The sequence below is a fragment of the Trachypithecus francoisi genome, unplaced genomic scaffold (assembly GCF_009764315.1).
Source record: "Trachypithecus francoisi isolate TF-2019V2 unplaced genomic scaffold, Tfra_2.0 Lachesis_group1, whole genome shotgun sequence".
NCBI lineage: Eukaryota > Metazoa > Chordata > Mammalia > Primates > Cercopithecidae > Trachypithecus > Trachypithecus francoisi.
Window position 1 is genome coordinate 21,613,477 of NW_022681454.1, and position 17,030 is coordinate 21,630,506.

General features: G+C 34.8%; 1 protein-coding gene across 1 annotated transcript in view; it reads right to left on the reverse strand.

The window, feature by feature from the left end:
* The window catches only part of ADGRA3 (adhesion G protein-coupled receptor A3), a 137,175-nt gene that overhangs the window by 12,338 nt on the left and 107,807 nt on the right, over positions 1-17,030 (reverse strand). The window contains exons 13-16 of the mRNA XM_033213892.1: positions 13,857-14,070; positions 13,444-13,652; positions 3,278-3,402; positions 1,706-1,829 (exon numbers count right to left, since the gene is read on the reverse strand). Of these exons, the coding sequence (XP_033069783.1) occupies positions 1,706-1,829; positions 3,278-3,402; positions 13,444-13,652; positions 13,857-14,070 (672 nt within the window). The remainder of the gene's footprint in view (positions 1-1,705; positions 1,830-3,277; positions 3,403-13,443; positions 13,653-13,856; positions 14,071-17,030) is intronic.

Sequence of the window (17,030 nt, forward strand, 5' to 3'; positions counted from 1 at the left end):
CTAATACCACACTGGTTTCATTTCCATAGCCTCATAAACCCTGATGACTAGAAGACAGTATTCTGGCTCTGCTCCTCTTTTTCATTAGTGTCTTGTCTTTCTTTGGCCATTTATTTTCACATAAATTTAAAAATCATCTTACTGAGTTTCATAAAAAATTCTACAGATTAATCTTAAAAGGAATTGCCATATCGCTGATATGAAGTCTTCCTATCCTTTGACCTATTATATCTTTCCATTTATTTAGGTCTTCTTTCATACATATTTTAATTTTACCCATAAATCTTGAACATCTTTCATTATTTCTAGGTACTTGATAGTCTTTGACACTATGTAAATGCTACCTTCTCATTATGTTTTCTCATAGTTGTATTTCTGCATACTAGCAGTCGCTCTTTGCTAAACTTTCCTATTAATGCTATTAATTTGTGTAAATTACTTTAGTTTTTTAACATAAATAATCACACCATCCAACAACTTATGATTCCTAATTTATAGGTGAGAAAACTGAGACACAGAAGGATTACACATTAAAATCAACATCTCAAAGAGATACCTGCCCTCTTGCGTTCCCTGAAGCATTAATCATAGTAGCCAAGAGACAGAAACAACTTGTATGTCCATCAACAACAAACAGATTAAAAAAAAGTGGTCTCTGCATACAATGGAATATTATTCAGCCATAAAAAAGAGGAAAATCATATTCACCAGCATAGATGAACCTTGAAACAGTATGCTAAATGAAATAAGTAAGTCAAAGAAGGACAAATACTGCATGATTCCACTTATATGAGGTATCTGAAGTAGTCAAACTCACAGAAGAGAATGGTGCTTGCCATAAGATTGGGGGAGAAGAAAAAAGGGGTTGTTGTTCAATGCATACCGAGTTTCAATCATACACGATGATTGTGCTTACAAGTGACAATACTGTACTGTACAGTAATAATTTGTTTACAGAGATCACATGTTATGTATTTTTTTAATTACACTTTTAAAAGAAAAAAAAAGGTTAAACAGATCGCCCATAGAAACACAGCCGATAAATGGTAAACTGAAATCCAAATCCAGGCAGCCTGAACTTTCAATTACTACGTTATACTTCTTGCTATCATGCATGTGAAAAACAATATACAAACACAGAAATAAAATTTTACATATTTTCTATTCATAGATTGAAGAATTTCCATTTTTATATTTATGCTGCAAGAAAACTGTTCATTAAGGTTACATATGTAATAACTTATTGGAAACTAAGGGTAAGATATTTTTTAATTCTTCATATTTACCTAACCTAGTGTCATTTTTATATCTTTATGATTAACTCTTTTTCTAATTGTTATGTTTTCGTCAACACATAAAATCATTTTTAAAGTTCTGCTATCAGAAAATGTCACTTCTCTTTCAGCTAAAGTCAGAATTTCATAAATTTTAAAAATAAATAATAGGCATTGTAATAACAGCCATAACGTGTAACACTAAATTCCCAATGATAAAGGGATGAGCTGTTTAAGTTATATATTCAGTTGCAAAATGGTAATTTAAAACAGGGAAGTATACTGGCAAATTGTTTAAGTGATAGACATTAAATTTAACTTTAATCAGCTAACGAAAAAGTGTTAAAGAATGATTTTTTCTTTTTATAGTTAATGAAATTATTTTCTAATACCAGTAATTTTTTCCATTTCGGTTTTTCACTCTGACTTACTGCTTGGCAGACGCTGGCATTCCTGGTCTGGGTTATTCCTCCCACAAAGACCACACAGGTTAGGAAAATATGAAAGCACAAGTTCACAAGCATGTGCCAGCTCTTGAGGCTGATTCTAATCAAACTGTTTAAAAAAGAGAGAAAATATTAATATTCAGGCTAGTACATATGAAGGAGGAAACTATGATGTTCATCTTAAGTTAATTCCAACTTCATCAAAGGCAAAAGTTAAATATTTGATATTTAAACATTTTATTTTACAAACATATACTACCAGACACACACACACATACATACACGCACAGATCTGAGAAATCATTTAACCTGATCTAGTTTCTTAACATTTAACTTCACACACTTAAACACAAAAAGCCATTTATAGAACCACTGCACCCACTAAATGCTAAAGAAATTCTCCACAATAAGAAAGGCATGGGCTTTTGTTACTATGATGTCTTAAGATGACTGGATTACCTGCTTGGCTACCTAGAGATTTCTGCAACATGCCAACGGGTCTTTTTTTGACCCACTGGCACAGGTCTAAATACTCAATGCATTTCCTCCTGGACTTTCATAATAAAATGCTGAAGTCTTTCTTTTTTATATATATCAAAATCTCCTTTTGTTTCTTAACTAAATGTCAACAAATGCCATATACTTCTAGCTTAAACAGGAAAATATATACTAGCAAAACGTTTTATAAGGTGAATGTCTGCTTAGCAAATCCTTTTAGTTCATTATTTCCTACCACAAAATAAAAGTTTCTATAGCTCTGCCTCCAATTAACAAAAAACATATCCCATGCTTAAATGCCACAAGCTTTCTTAAAAATGCCATCTATAAAAGGCCGGGCGCGGTGGCTCAAGCCTGTAATCCCAGCACTTTGGGAGGCGGAGACGGGCGGATCACGAGGTCAGGAGATCGAGACCATCCTGGCTAACACGGTGAAACCCCATCTCTACTAAAAAATACAAAAAATTAGCCAGGCGAGGTGGCGGGCACCTGTAGTCCCAGCTACTCGGGAGGCTGAGGTAGGAGAATGGCGTGAACCCGAGAGGCGGAGCTTGCAGTGAGCTGAGATCTGGCCACAGCACTCCAGCCTGGGCGGCAGAGCGAGACTCCGTCTCAAAAAAAAAAAAAAAAAAAAAAGCCATCTATAAAATAAAGAATATCATAATAGGCAAAAAGTCATAAAATAATAGTAATAATACAGTCTGATACCTAGAGATACCCCTTTAGGTAACTGCAGGTAAGAAACTTCTGCCTCACTTTACATCCTGTTGCCCCTGTGACCCACCCCACAGTCTGCAATACATATTTCCCATATTCTTTTCTAGATACAAACCCAGCAAACTGACTGGATGCTGTAAAAACTGAATTTATCATCTCAAATACTAATTATTTATGTCTCTAATGGCACAAAATGAATAAGGCATGTATATATTCTAAAGTAATCATCCTTACTTTGGAAATACAGGATGATAACAAACTCAATTTTATTCTAATTAAACGTGAAATAAAGTCCTTCAAATCAAAGTCTGCAGATCTATTTTGCCGAGATGTATTTCTTACCTGTGATGGTATATGTAACTGACAATGACGGCTAAGAGACATAAGAGGAGAATGATAGCAGTAGTATAAACCACAGGATGCAGGAGGCTGGCCGCCTGGGTGTACAGTTCAGATCCCGTCAAATCCTGAGGGCAAAAAGAAAGATTCATTCTAGCAGCACCTCTCTCCCACATTTAACTGCTGAGATTTTTTTTGAGTGACAAAAACACATCAATAAACAAAAACTCTGGCCCTTATGTATCTTTATTTTATTCAGACTAATGTTTCATGCCATTTTCCTAACACTTTGCTCTCCTAACTTCTGTTGTGTTAACTGCTTACAGCATACCCTCGTTTTACACTGGACCACCTACTTTATAAATTGAAATGTTGACTCTGTTATGAGGGTAAAAGAGAAATCAGCCCCCTACATTTGGGCAATTCAGAAAGCATAATCAGACTTCATCCTTTTCAATGCCCTTTAAGCCCAGTTATCACTCTGCATATTCATTAGCTGATCAGACACAATGAGAGCAGTATCTCTGAGGCTACGAAGCACAAAAACACCTCTCTTCTATCCATGGTCAAGTTCAACTTCAAGTTCCTCAAAAAAAAAAACGGACCAAACATTGCAAAGGGCATTGGAGACATAACGCTAAGACATGGTTCCTGTCCCTGAAGAGGTGAAAAGTCACAGAGGTCTACAATCGGATCATAACAATGTTTGATGAAGAAAAGTAAAGCACAATTATGGCAGCAAAGAGGAAGAGCCCTGTAAGAGCTCAAAAATCAATAAATTGCCGAACACAGTGGCTCGCACCTGTAATCCCAGCACTTTAGGAGGCTGAGGTGGGTAGAAGGCTTGAGCTCAGGAGTTCGAGACCACCCTGGGCAACACCGGGAGATCGCATCTCTACAAAACATATATTTTTAAAAATTAGCCAGGCCTAGTGGTGTGCGCATATAGTCCCAGCTACTCGGTAGGCTGAGGTGGGAGGATGACTTGAGCCCAGGAGGTCAAGGCTGCAGTGAGCCAAGACAGCACCAATGCACTCCAGCCTGGGCCACACAGTGAGACCCTTTCTCAAAAGAAAAATAATTTCAAAAAATAAATAAGCAATAACAGCACATCACTTATAGAATATTTACAGGCATCGACTGTGAACAATCCAGGCACTGACTGTGTCCAGCACCGTAACTGTAGGAGAAAGTATGTTATTAGCCCCATTTTATGTTAAAAAACTGGGGCACAGAAAAGTTACATGCCTTAAGGATTAGATTCAAAGGAGCTTGGCTGCCAGGTCCTTGCTCCCAAACACAATGCAGACACTGCCTCTCTGAAATGCAACAATTGAAATCTTAATGCTACTCTCTTATAAAGACCAAAGCAAGTTGGAAAGACACCTCCATCCTGGCCACCATGCCAGATAACTGGGGTTGTAAGAGTCACAGCTGTAGGTTTACCAGATCCCTTCACTAAATTCTCTTTCTGCATTGACTCTTAAAGCTAAAAAGTGACTGTGGAATAAGGGAAGGAGCCCACAGTGGATAAAACTCCAATTGGGAAGCTCTTATTAATAAAATATCTGAAACAAAAAAGCTAGATTTAAAAAAAAGGGAAGCAAATAAGTGACAACCAGACAAGGAAATGGAAGATGACCTCAATAGAGTAGGAAGGGAAGGGGCAAATTTTCCCAGGGAAGAATCAGAAGCTCACAATCTACAATTACAGATCTAAAAAGACGGTATCAGGATGCCTAACAAACCCCTCACCTTATCAAATGCCGAACAGTTAATGACAAAAATCACAGCAAGAGGGAAGCAGAGATGAGAACACAGGAAACTGAATTCCAGCTAGACTACTCAACTATACTACGATGAGCCTCTAACTTACAATTCACCCATTTACTTGACAAATACTGAGTGTCCACATGGCCAGGCACAGTGCCATGTAATGGATATACAGGGATAGACAGAAGACAGCTCCAGCCCTTGGAGGCCCTGAAGTCTGCAAATTAAGTAAACAAAAGGGAAAAGACCAGAGAAAAGCCTATTAGGAACAATTCTGAGCAACCTGCCTTTGTGAGGTGCCCATAACACTAGCCTGTAATCATGGCCTCAAAATTGTTGCAGTCTGTTAAAAGGCCAGAATATCAGCAGGGAAATTCAAAGAAATGTTGGAATAATAAAAACCAGTTAGATGCTAGTGAGAATAGACATATTTTCCTCCAATTTCAATGAAAAGCTTCTATTCCAGTACAGACCTAATAACTGAGGATAAACTTTCAATATCTAGTTTAGCTTCTCATCTCCTTTTGTGCACTGCCTGCTTTAGATTACTGCAGAAAACGTTCAGTAACACGCTGCCACTTACCAGCTATAAGACTTGGGGCAATTACCTCACTATAAAACGGAGACTCCTCTAATCATCTCAAGGGGGTTGGAGAAGGGGCAGAAGAAAGGCGGTAAAAGTCCTTTCCATAGTCCTTGGCAGAGAATAACAACATGGGGAGCTGGATATCATCGAAAAAAACATTCGACTAAGAGCTAATTTAGTTCTTAAAATATACTCTATATGCCATTCAAGGTTAAAAGAAATCAGTTATTTTTGGCCAGGCACAGTGACTCATGCCTCTAATTTCAGAGTTTTGAGGGGCCCAAGGCAGGAGGATTGCTTGAGGCCAGGAGCTTGAAACCAGCCTGAGCAAAATAGTAAGATCCCACTTCTCCAAAAAAATAAAAACAAAAACATTAACTGGGCACGATGGCACACACCTGTAACCCCAGCTACTTGGGAGGCTGAGATGGGAAGATCACCTGAGCCAGGGAGTTTGAGGCTGCAGTGAGCTGAGACTGCACCACTGCACTCCAGCCTGGGTGACAGAGCGAGACTCTGTTTCTAAAAATAATTAAAAATAAAATTAAAATAAAAAGAAATTGCTATTTTTCAAATTTCAAACTAATGTGACACAGAATGAAAAAGAAACTAGATGTTGAAACAGAAGGCAACAATGACTGAACAAAGGCATGAGTACCTCTGTCACTGGTCATACAGGGCACTGCTTCCACAGGGGCATTTTTTTCTCAACGTGTTTTTGTTGATATAATAATTGTATATATTTATGGCATACATGTAATATTTTGATCCATACATATAATGTGTAATGACCAAATCAAATTGGGAAATATGAAATATGCAATAAATATGCAATAGATTATTGATAACTATAGTCACCCTGCCATGCTATCAAACACCAGAATTTATTCCTTTTATCTGTACTTCGGTACTCACTAACCAATCTTACTTCACCCCCTCTTCCTAGACCCTTCCCTTCCCAGCCTCTGGTATTTTCCATTCTCCTTTCTATCTCCATAAGATCAACTTTTTCAGCTCCCACATATGAGTGAAAACATGCACTATTTGTCATTCTGTACCTGGCTTACTTCACTTAACGAAATAACTTCCAGGCTCATCCATGTTGCTGCAAATGACAAGATTTCATCCTTTTTTTATGACTGAGTAGTACTCCTCAGTGTATATATACCACATTTTCTTTACCCATTCCTCTCTTGATGGACTAATGGACACTTAGGTTGACTGTATATCTTGGCTATCATGAATAGTGCTGCAGTAAATGTGAGTGCAGGCATCTCTCCAATATACTGATTTCCTTTCTTTGGAATATATACTCAGCAGGGAAATTGCTGGATCATACGGTGGCTCTATTTTAGTTTTTTAAGAAACTTACAAACTATTTTCTATAATTGTAGCACTAATTTACATTCCCATCAACAATGTATAAGAGTTCTCTTCTCCACATTCTGCTATTTTTTGTCTTTTTGACAGAAACCATTTAACAGGGGTAAGATATCTTATTGTGGTTTTGATTTGTATTTTCCTGATGACTAGCAATGGTGGGATTTTTCATTTCTTCATGGTCACCTATATGTCTTCTTTTCAGGATATCTAGTCCGCTCGTTTGCCCATTTCTTAAATCAAAAAATTTTTTTATGTTGAGTTGTTTCAGTTCCTTATTATTCTGTTATTAATCCCACAAGAGCATTTTTGACCTGCCCAAATGCAAAGAGGTTTCCTGCTGAAGAATGAACCTAGGGAAAAGTAGAGTATAAAGGGCCAGACAGTAAATATTGTAGACTTTGGGGGCCAAGAGGCAAATCCAAGCTATTATGCAGGTAGTATTAACCATGTAAAATAGAACTACTGAAAAATTTAAAAGCCATTATTAGCTTTCCTACCTTTAAAAAAATCTGGCTAGATTGGGCAATCCAAAAGAATATAAAAATATTTACGGCAATTGAGAATTTTAGAATACCAGGACAGTAAACAAGTTAAAAGCTCTACAATGAGAGAGAGAAAGAAGAAACCTGAATCAAATTATTTTCAATTATGGTAGTAAACAAATACCATAATTTTTTGATAACAACGAAAACATTACTAAACACACTATATAAAAATGGTAGTATGAGACAGATACCTTTGAGTAGAAAAAGTAAAACTGTTGCTCACATTTGCAACACAGTAATAAATAAAACAGAAAATAACTCTGTCCTCCGGCACCTACATGACCAGAGTCCATCACTAAACAATAATCTTAGTTACTCTTCTACTCGGTACAAACTTTAATAACTAAGCCAGGAAGTGAAAAATAAAGTTCTCCACAGAAGTTAGCTGAACAAATGCAGAGAAATTAAACATCAGAAGTGTGTTAAAAATCACAAAGATGATCATTACTAAGGACTCAAATCAAAGGAAAAAGTTTTTAAAACTGTTTACTTGACAGAGATTCATATATTTACAATTGTTACTTCAGGCCTGAGAATTACTGAATATAAAATCAGTGGAAGTTTTCCATAATTATCACTGTATCAATAAGAATACTTAAAATAAGCAATTGTCTAAACTCACCAGGATCTGAACAACGGAAAGGAATCCAAAGAAAATATATCAGGGCATCCTGTGTGTCAGGATATAAAGCATTATAATAAGAGTTTACTATTAAAATTTTAAAATAGATCTGAAATCAGAAATGTAAAAAAACAAACAAAAATTTTAAAAGAGGAGTATGACTTACTTCTATGTTGCTTTTTCCCACTAAGGAACAAAGAATACAAATTTAAAGATTTTATTCCCCCTACCTCACATCATCAACAAAAAAATCAATTCCAGTCAAATTATGGAACTAAATACAAAAGGTAAAACATATTAAAGCTTCTTGAAGAAAACAAAAAAGAAGATCTTCATAATCTTGGGGTACAAAAAAATTTATTAAACAGCATTAACTAAAACAATAACACAACGACGAAAAAACTGTACTTCAGAAAAATTAAGAAACTCTCTTCATAAAAAGACAATATTGAGGAAAAAAGGCATGAACCGGGAGAATATATATGCAACGCATAAATCCCACAGGGAGCTCACATTCAGAAGCCATATTAAGAAGTCCTATACATAAGAAAATGAAAGACAACAAAATTAAAAATAGGCAAGACTTGAGCAGGAACGTCAGGAAAACGGGATACCCAAACCGCCAATGAAAAGCTAAACAAGTGCTCAACATCAATAGTGCCCAGAGAAATGCAAATTAAAACTAGAATGATGTATCACAATACCAGAAGACTAAAACTGAAGACTGACAATTCCCAGCATGGCAAAAATGTAGAGCACCTGGAACTCTCATTACCATTGAGATCACAAACCAATATAACAACTTTGGTCAACTGCATGGATTTAACTACTTAAAGCTAAACACATGGAAAGCCTACAACCCAGCAATTTCACTCCTGAGTGTACATGTCCATCATAAAACATATACATGAGTACTCATAGCAGCTTTTTCTTGACACCCAAAACCTAGAAACAGAAATGGCTATCAATGATAAAATGAACAAACTTTGGCATATTGATACAACGGACTACTACACAGCAATGGGAAAGAATAAACTGCTGCTAAATGCAAAAACGAAGATAAATCCCATCCCTGTAATGACAGGAAAGAAACCAGACACAAGCGTACATACTACACAACTAAAGTCTAATAACAGGCCAAACTTATCTATGGTGAGAGACATCAAAAGGGTGGTATCTGGAGATAGTGGCAGGAACTGACTAGAGAGACACACAGGAGCACTGTCCAGCACTCTAGTACAAATCTTGTTCTTATATATTCTTTTGTAAAAATATAACTAATATTTGTGCACTTTGCTAAATACCTCAATTTAATGAAAAAGAAAACCCAGTTGGTCCCTTTGATTATCAATTCCACTTCAGAGATTTTGTTCCCCAGATACTCAACTAAATGTGCAAAATGACACTGTACAAACCACTAGAAACAAACACAATGGAGAAATATCCAAATAAATTATGGTAGAAACGTAATACTCAGAGATAAGAAAGAATGAGGAAACTCATATATTGATTTGAGAGGATTTCAGAAAGGAGACTTAGCAGAGGGATTATTAACACAGATTCCAAAATGAGACTGTGAATTCAAATCCCAATACCAACACTAGCTTTGTGAGCATGGCATTTAACCTCTCTGTGCCTCAGTTTCCACATTCGTACAATGGGGGTGATGACAGTACTTATACCTCATGAGGCTGTCAAAATTGCTGAGTAACTGAATGTATATAAAGACATCAGAAGAGTGGCTGACACATAAGTACTTAATAAAGATTGGTCACCACTACCACCATCATCATCCTCTTCTTTGAGATACATCATCACCATCATAGTTAAGATATGTTGCTCTATAGAAAAAAGCACGGTTTAGAACAGTGTATGTAGCATGTAACCTTTGTGCAAAAATGCAACAAAAATAGGAACATATATTCATTTTTGTTTCCATAAACACGAGGGTCTCCTCAACAATATGTGAGAAACAAATAGTTCTTATCAGTGTGATGCGAGAGATGGGGAGGACTTCTAGCTTTCACTGTATGTTAACGTGTAGAAATAAATAAAACATTACATCCATGTGATTATAGCACTTCTTTTAAAATTATTTAAACAAAAACATCACTAGCATCTCTGTTCAATTACAGAGTAAATTATATCAAAGTTACTTTGAATGCCACTGTAATCTGTAAAATGACGTATTAAGATGGTCAGCATATTTTATATAAACAAATGTAAAAGAATCACTAGAAAAATTAACGAATGTTCTCTAGTTTCATATTTTTAGCTGAACACAATAACAAAAGAGGAATCAATGTATATAAATTACCTTATCTTCACCACTAGTGATTAAAGTATTAAGTACTACATGTAATCATTACCCTACTTTCTATTCAGTTTTCTTTGTTTTTTCCTACAGACACCAGCTCCTGTGATTCTTCCTGCCCCATATGGCTATTTCAGATCGTATCATTCAAGCAAACCTAATTTCCGCTTAATTATTTTCTGGCTCCCAGTGAGACTTTAGTAAACTCAGACTTATGAACAAGTATATTATTTATGTCTCATTTTTTAAAAATTCAAAACTCTTAAAATTAGATAAAGGAAAGTTTTATGGACTATATCCCAAGACAGGAATTTAGACTTACCATATCAAATGATATATTAAGATGGTATTCAAGAAAAATAGGATTTTATCAATTTTTAAAAGCTTAATATAAGGAAAAAAGATAATGCTTTCTAATTTGCTTTCTAATTTCTAAAAGCTATTTCTTCAATCCTAAACGTAACTTTAACTACTTAAAAGTGTGTATAATTTCATTAACTTTTTCTTTATGTTTTATTAGCAACTAACTCCCATGCAGTAACTTTAATTTTGTCAACAATTTCAAATACATTTTTCTTTGCTGCCCCTAGATGGCACAGTTACATTTAAGAAAAGGAAAAAGTCTGAAAATAAATAGAAAAAAAATCTTAGTACTACCGTATTTTAGTTTTAAAGAATTGTGTATTACATTTTTTAAGAGATTAAAAGTCTGAAAGATAAAGGAATAGCTTATTCCTTCCAGAAAAAGGATTATACTAATTTAAATAGTTTAGAAGAACAGCTAGGAAGTTCAAAAATAGATGCTTTAAACTGGTATTAGATTAAATAAAAATAAAAGTTTCACAAGGTGCAATATTATAGCGAAGGCTTATAAAATGCATTTTTGTGTATGTTTTGTGTTTCATTTATTTTGCTCAATTTTTTCTTATTATATAAATTTCTGACAACGTTGAATATTATTTCTCCTCAGTACATCACAGTTTATTTTATACTCAAAATCTGAATGAGAAAATACTTTCAAAATGGAAGAGAAAACACCACATACTTTAACGCTTCATGCTTTAATTCCAGAGGTGGCAGTGGCTCATGCCTATAATCCCAGCATTTTGTGAGCTTGAGGCAGGCAAATCACTTGAGTCCAGGAGATCAAGAGCAGCCTGGGCAACATGGTGAAATCCTGTCTCTACTAAAAATACAAAAATTAGCCGGGTACATGGTGCATGCCTCTAATCTCAGTTACTCAAGAGGCTGAGGTAAGAGAGTCTCCTGACCCTGGGAGGTAGAGGCTTCAGTGAGGCGAGACTGCACCACTGTACTCCAGCCTGGGCAACTGGAGTGAGACTCTGTCCCAAAAAATATATAAAATAAATAAAAGGTGACTACACAATAATAAAATGTGAACTTACAGAAACCAGACTCAGGCTTACAGAAATCAAGACATCTTCCATTTAGAAAGAGAATCAGAATCATAAACCGTCAACACTAAAGTTAATCCCAATTGAATAAAGGGCCTATACAAATATAGCCAAGTCTAACCAGCGTAGAATTCACCCACTGTCAGCTGGGCCAGATAACATATATGTTTAAGTATGTTGATTACACTTGTATAAAACGCTCAATTATGTCACTGAAAAGATAATCCCTTTACCCTGATAAATAATCTATTCACCTTCCTGCTTGCTTGACCAGTGTACCAGGTAAGGTATAAGTTGAATTGAAAAAACAAAAACAAAAACAAAACAAAAAACAAGAGCCAAAGAAAATTATTTATAATTCACGCTTACTTCAAGATCATTTCTAGTGCTAAATGCTATTTTTTCAAAGAAAGAAAAATTCATGAAATGTAAAATATATCATGTTTCAAGGTATTTAGCACTTTGATAAAACATTTTCTAGAAAACAGATTTACAGCTGGAATCAGAAATAACGTAGAAGTTTCTCACACCCAGAGTAACCTCAAACCATTCCTGGGAAATGTCTTTCACACGCATTAGTAATTCCTTCCACTATACTCTAAATATACTCCATGATGTCAGTATTTATAATAATTACAATATAAAATAAGAACTAGCATGGTTTATTTCATAATTATCTGCTCAGGAGTCAGATTCATTTAAAGACCTCATTAATAAAAACACTTGCTCTTGTACATTAATAATTGTTATTTTACTCCCAAAAAATTACAGGTTGAGTATCCCTAACCCAAGAATCCTAAATCTAAAATGTTCCAAAATCTACAACTTTTCAAAGAAAGTGCTCCTTGGAGGATTTCAGATTTTCGAATTACGACTGGTGAACTGGTAAGCGTAATGCAAATATTCCAAAATCGGAAAAAATCCAAAATCCAAGACATTTTTGGTCCCAAGCATTTCAAAAAGAGATAAGACTCAACCTGTAATAAGCGTTAACAATGGCAAATAACAGAAAACAACACTAGACTGATTGGCACTAAAACTGAAAAGACATTCTTTGTGTCGATACTGTCACTTGCAATGACAAAAATGAAATTATCATGATTAATTCTAAATTCAAAGAGAGTCTAACAATTACAACACGTAGCAGGAAACAGTGCTAGATTGCAAAGTAGGAAAATGTTCTTTCATTACTCACTGTGTATCCTTCGGCAAATGAAATCACTCCTCCTGGGCAGAGGGAATCTGACCGTATAAACAGTCTCTCCAAGTTTTAAGGTCAAAGACTAGTTGAACTGATTGACTATAAAAAGTTGATTTAAAATTCCTATATACCAAATTCAATCCCATACATTTCACTTGGTAGTAACTTAATTTCCCTTTAAAATCAGAATTAGAACACATATCATCTCATATAATCAAAGGAAGCAAATTATGTTAAAAATAAAAAAATAAAAAACACTTCATTTGAACTTAATTATGCATAGGAAAAATTTAGAATAGTGTTTATGCATAAAGTTAACAACTGCCATACCATTAAAACTGCATAGTTACTAAGGGAGTAGCACTGAATTGTAGTGATATTTTCATCTGAATAGAGAATATGGCACCCATCTGACTTCCAGCCTCCTTGTCCGTTCAGCAAATCGAAATCCCACCGGGCTGCAACAGCATCTGCTCCGTGTGCAATTCGACGCAGCGTCACATTAACAGGGATGTGGTGGGTATCTACATTCACACCATCTGGAGAAAATGGAAAATAAAAGTATTTCTGAAACAAACTTCATAAACAATTATAAATGTCAACTTAAACAGTAATGGGTACTCCGCAAGATCTTTTTTCACTACTGACTCATTAAAACGAGAAAACACTAAAATAAGCATTTTAGGAACAACTGTAAGGCCTTATTGTCCACTACTACAGGAGAACATATGCCACATACAAACCTATTTTGGTGAGAATCACAGGGGTAACTACAGTGCGTCGTTTTCCGTCATCAGCCAAATTTGTTGAATTTCCAGTGGCTGGAAAAAGCTTTCCATTGCGGAATGCAATGAGTTGAAGCTTGTAAAGAGAGTCATCAGTTGGTCTGAGTTCTCTTTTTTGCTTTGGTGAGAAAAGGGAAGGAGGAAGCTGAATAGAAGCCTCCACAATAGTATTCTGGAAAAAAAAAAAAAAAAAAATATATATATATATATATATAAGCTCACTACATTAGTACATATAAACCAGAAAAAATATGTCAGATAGTTACAAAAGTGGTCTAATTAGGTTGGCTTCATTTTTTTAATTGTATATACAAAATTTAATAGTCAAAAAAATCATCAGTCAAGTGAAATGTCAACACCACATAACAACATAGATTAAAAGAAGTATAAAATAAAAATGCAAACTCTAAAGAGTTAAATAAGTAAACAAGAAAAGTGTTTCAAATTACAAAGTTAATTTTTCCATGATATTATATGTTGAAGTAGATAGCATTAAACAGATCAAGAATCTCGATCACGCTGTATCAATTTTACAATGATAAAATATGATAAAGAAGCACAAATGTAGCATATCACAAATGTGAGTATAATTAATTTGGGCTTATGGAACTTTAAGGTGATTTATGATTAATTCAAACTGTCATACAACAAAAGAATGAAATTATACAAACATAATAGAGGTTTAGATTCAGTACACTTAGCAGAAATTTCCTTGAGACTAGGAAACACATTTAGAAAAAAAAATAATAACACATAGGAACAACCGAAAATGCTTACTGATGACTGAATGTTTTTCAGATTTCTTTATTGAGGATTTTTAAATAATAAATTATTCAGCATTCAGTAAAAAAATCTATCTACCAAAGAAGTGAACAATTAACCATCTAAAAACATTCCATAGTTGCCGAATTTATTACACAATCTTTCTCTTGGCCTCTAATCTCTCTTCTTCCAATTCCATATTCACCAGAATTTCCCCTTAAGAAACAAATCACGTTATTCCAGTTTAAATAACACCTTGGTTCTGCAATGTTTAAATAATACTAAGCCCAAACCCTAAGTTTACCATATAATTTGATGAAAATCTATTGCTCAGATGTATCCCCTGAACACTCCTATAGCACAACCTAAAATACAGCTAAACTGGGTTATCAATTTAAGTTATCCTATATTCTTTTTATGCCACCATGCTCGCTGCACAGACCAGCATCTCTACCTGAAACGCTCCGCTATTCTTTTGTCTCACAAACTTTTAAATTGGTGTAATGGAAAGTGGATTAGAATGAAAAAGGTGGGCAGCCAGGGGGAAGACTTTATACAGAGTCCTTGAAATAAGGCTTTTTTGGACAGTGAATTACATCTCCTCAGCATACTGCGTCTGCAGATTAGCTCCTCCCTCTTCTGAACTCCCACAATACTCTGCACACGTTAGTCATAATGCACACTTAGAGCCCCGTGGTGTGGCTCACTGTCTGCTCCTTGACCTAGAGTACGAGGATTTGGGGTACAGTGAATCGCATTCACTCTTTGAAACCTCTATGTTAACAGTTCGTAGCACTTGCATTTGATCAAAATAGCTGTTTATGAAATGAACAATGTCTGTATGACATGTTTATTTTAAAAACAATTCTACTTAACCAAATGATTGACTTTAGAATTAACAATGTTAGATCACAGCAGATACCTATAAATATCTTTTCAATGTATTTTAGAAGTTTGAATATTACTTTTAAATTGAAGATGCCAAGAAAATATTTAGTAGAAATGTTTGAGAAAATGCATGAAAAGGTTCCCACTATTCTCACTCAAAAATATAATCTAAAGTGAAAAAAAGTTTATTATAAATTTATTCACTAATCTAGATTTCTATTTAGTACACAGATTTCTCCTAAGTACATAATGACACAGGCAAAGAGAGAAAATAGATTAGTTAAAAGTTCAAAGTTCTGAATAAGTATTACATAATGCACATTTATTAAAATTCAAATATTATAAAATTCATAAAATAATATTGTTATACACACAAAATGACTTGAAAACAAAGTGTAGCTCTTTGGGGAAGTATTAATAATGATAAATCAAACTGATTTAAAAGAAGTCATTTAAATTTTTTAAAAGGAAGTCAAAATAGGGAATAACATCTATACTTTCTAGAAGTTAAAAAAGGTCTCCTACACAGGTTTAAATATGTAAAACCAATTAAAAAAAAACATGTACAGAAAAATACCAGGAGTATAGACATATTACTGGGTGACCAGAGCTATATACTCATGGTTGTTATGGTTGTTACATATTTAAGGCTTCTAAAATATCCTTCCAAGTCCAATACAAACATTACTAAATAACTACAGGTTCCCTGGGATGTAGAGTGGCCTAGGGGTGCCGATAAGGCAAACTTCAGCCGTATCAATAATGTTTAGATTTTTATAGTAACAATGGAATACTTGTGTATTTAATTTCTTTAAAAGAAATGTTGATCAGTATTTACAGAAAGGTTGTAAATCTATTAGTCACTGCAAAACACTTAATTAATTTGGTGCATTTATCATGATTATACCTTCTTCCACCTGGCCCGAGGGTGGCGAGCACAAAGTTTGTAAGTTCATTTAACCATATATTTATTTTAAAATATATGGATTACAGCAAGGGAAACAGATAACAAACACATGAATGAGAGGTAATAAAGTAGAAAAATCCCTCTTAAGATCCTTTGGGAAAAACAAGTTTTCGGTTTCCAATATTTATTATTGAAAAATCATATACCATGGAGAGAACATGGGATCTGAAAGAAGAAAGGATTTGGGTTCCAGCCTCACCATTTAGCAGCTGGTTAACATTGCACAATTTTGTTTAACCTGAGTCTGTAAAACACAGCTAATGCTCTTTCTAACAAATGGTTGTGAAGACCAGATGGGATCACGGCCATGACAAGCACAAAAGGCTAGGGAACTCTAGGGAACTGTTGGTGGTATATTTTTACCACTGTTACTGCAGCACTGTGGAAGATGGTTATCTGGGGACTGGGGGAGAGGAAATGCCTTAACTACATTGCTAAGAAGAATCTAGAACATCATCATGTTTCGACTTCTACCATTCAGTTTCAGGGTTCATTTTAACACTAAAAATTGATGA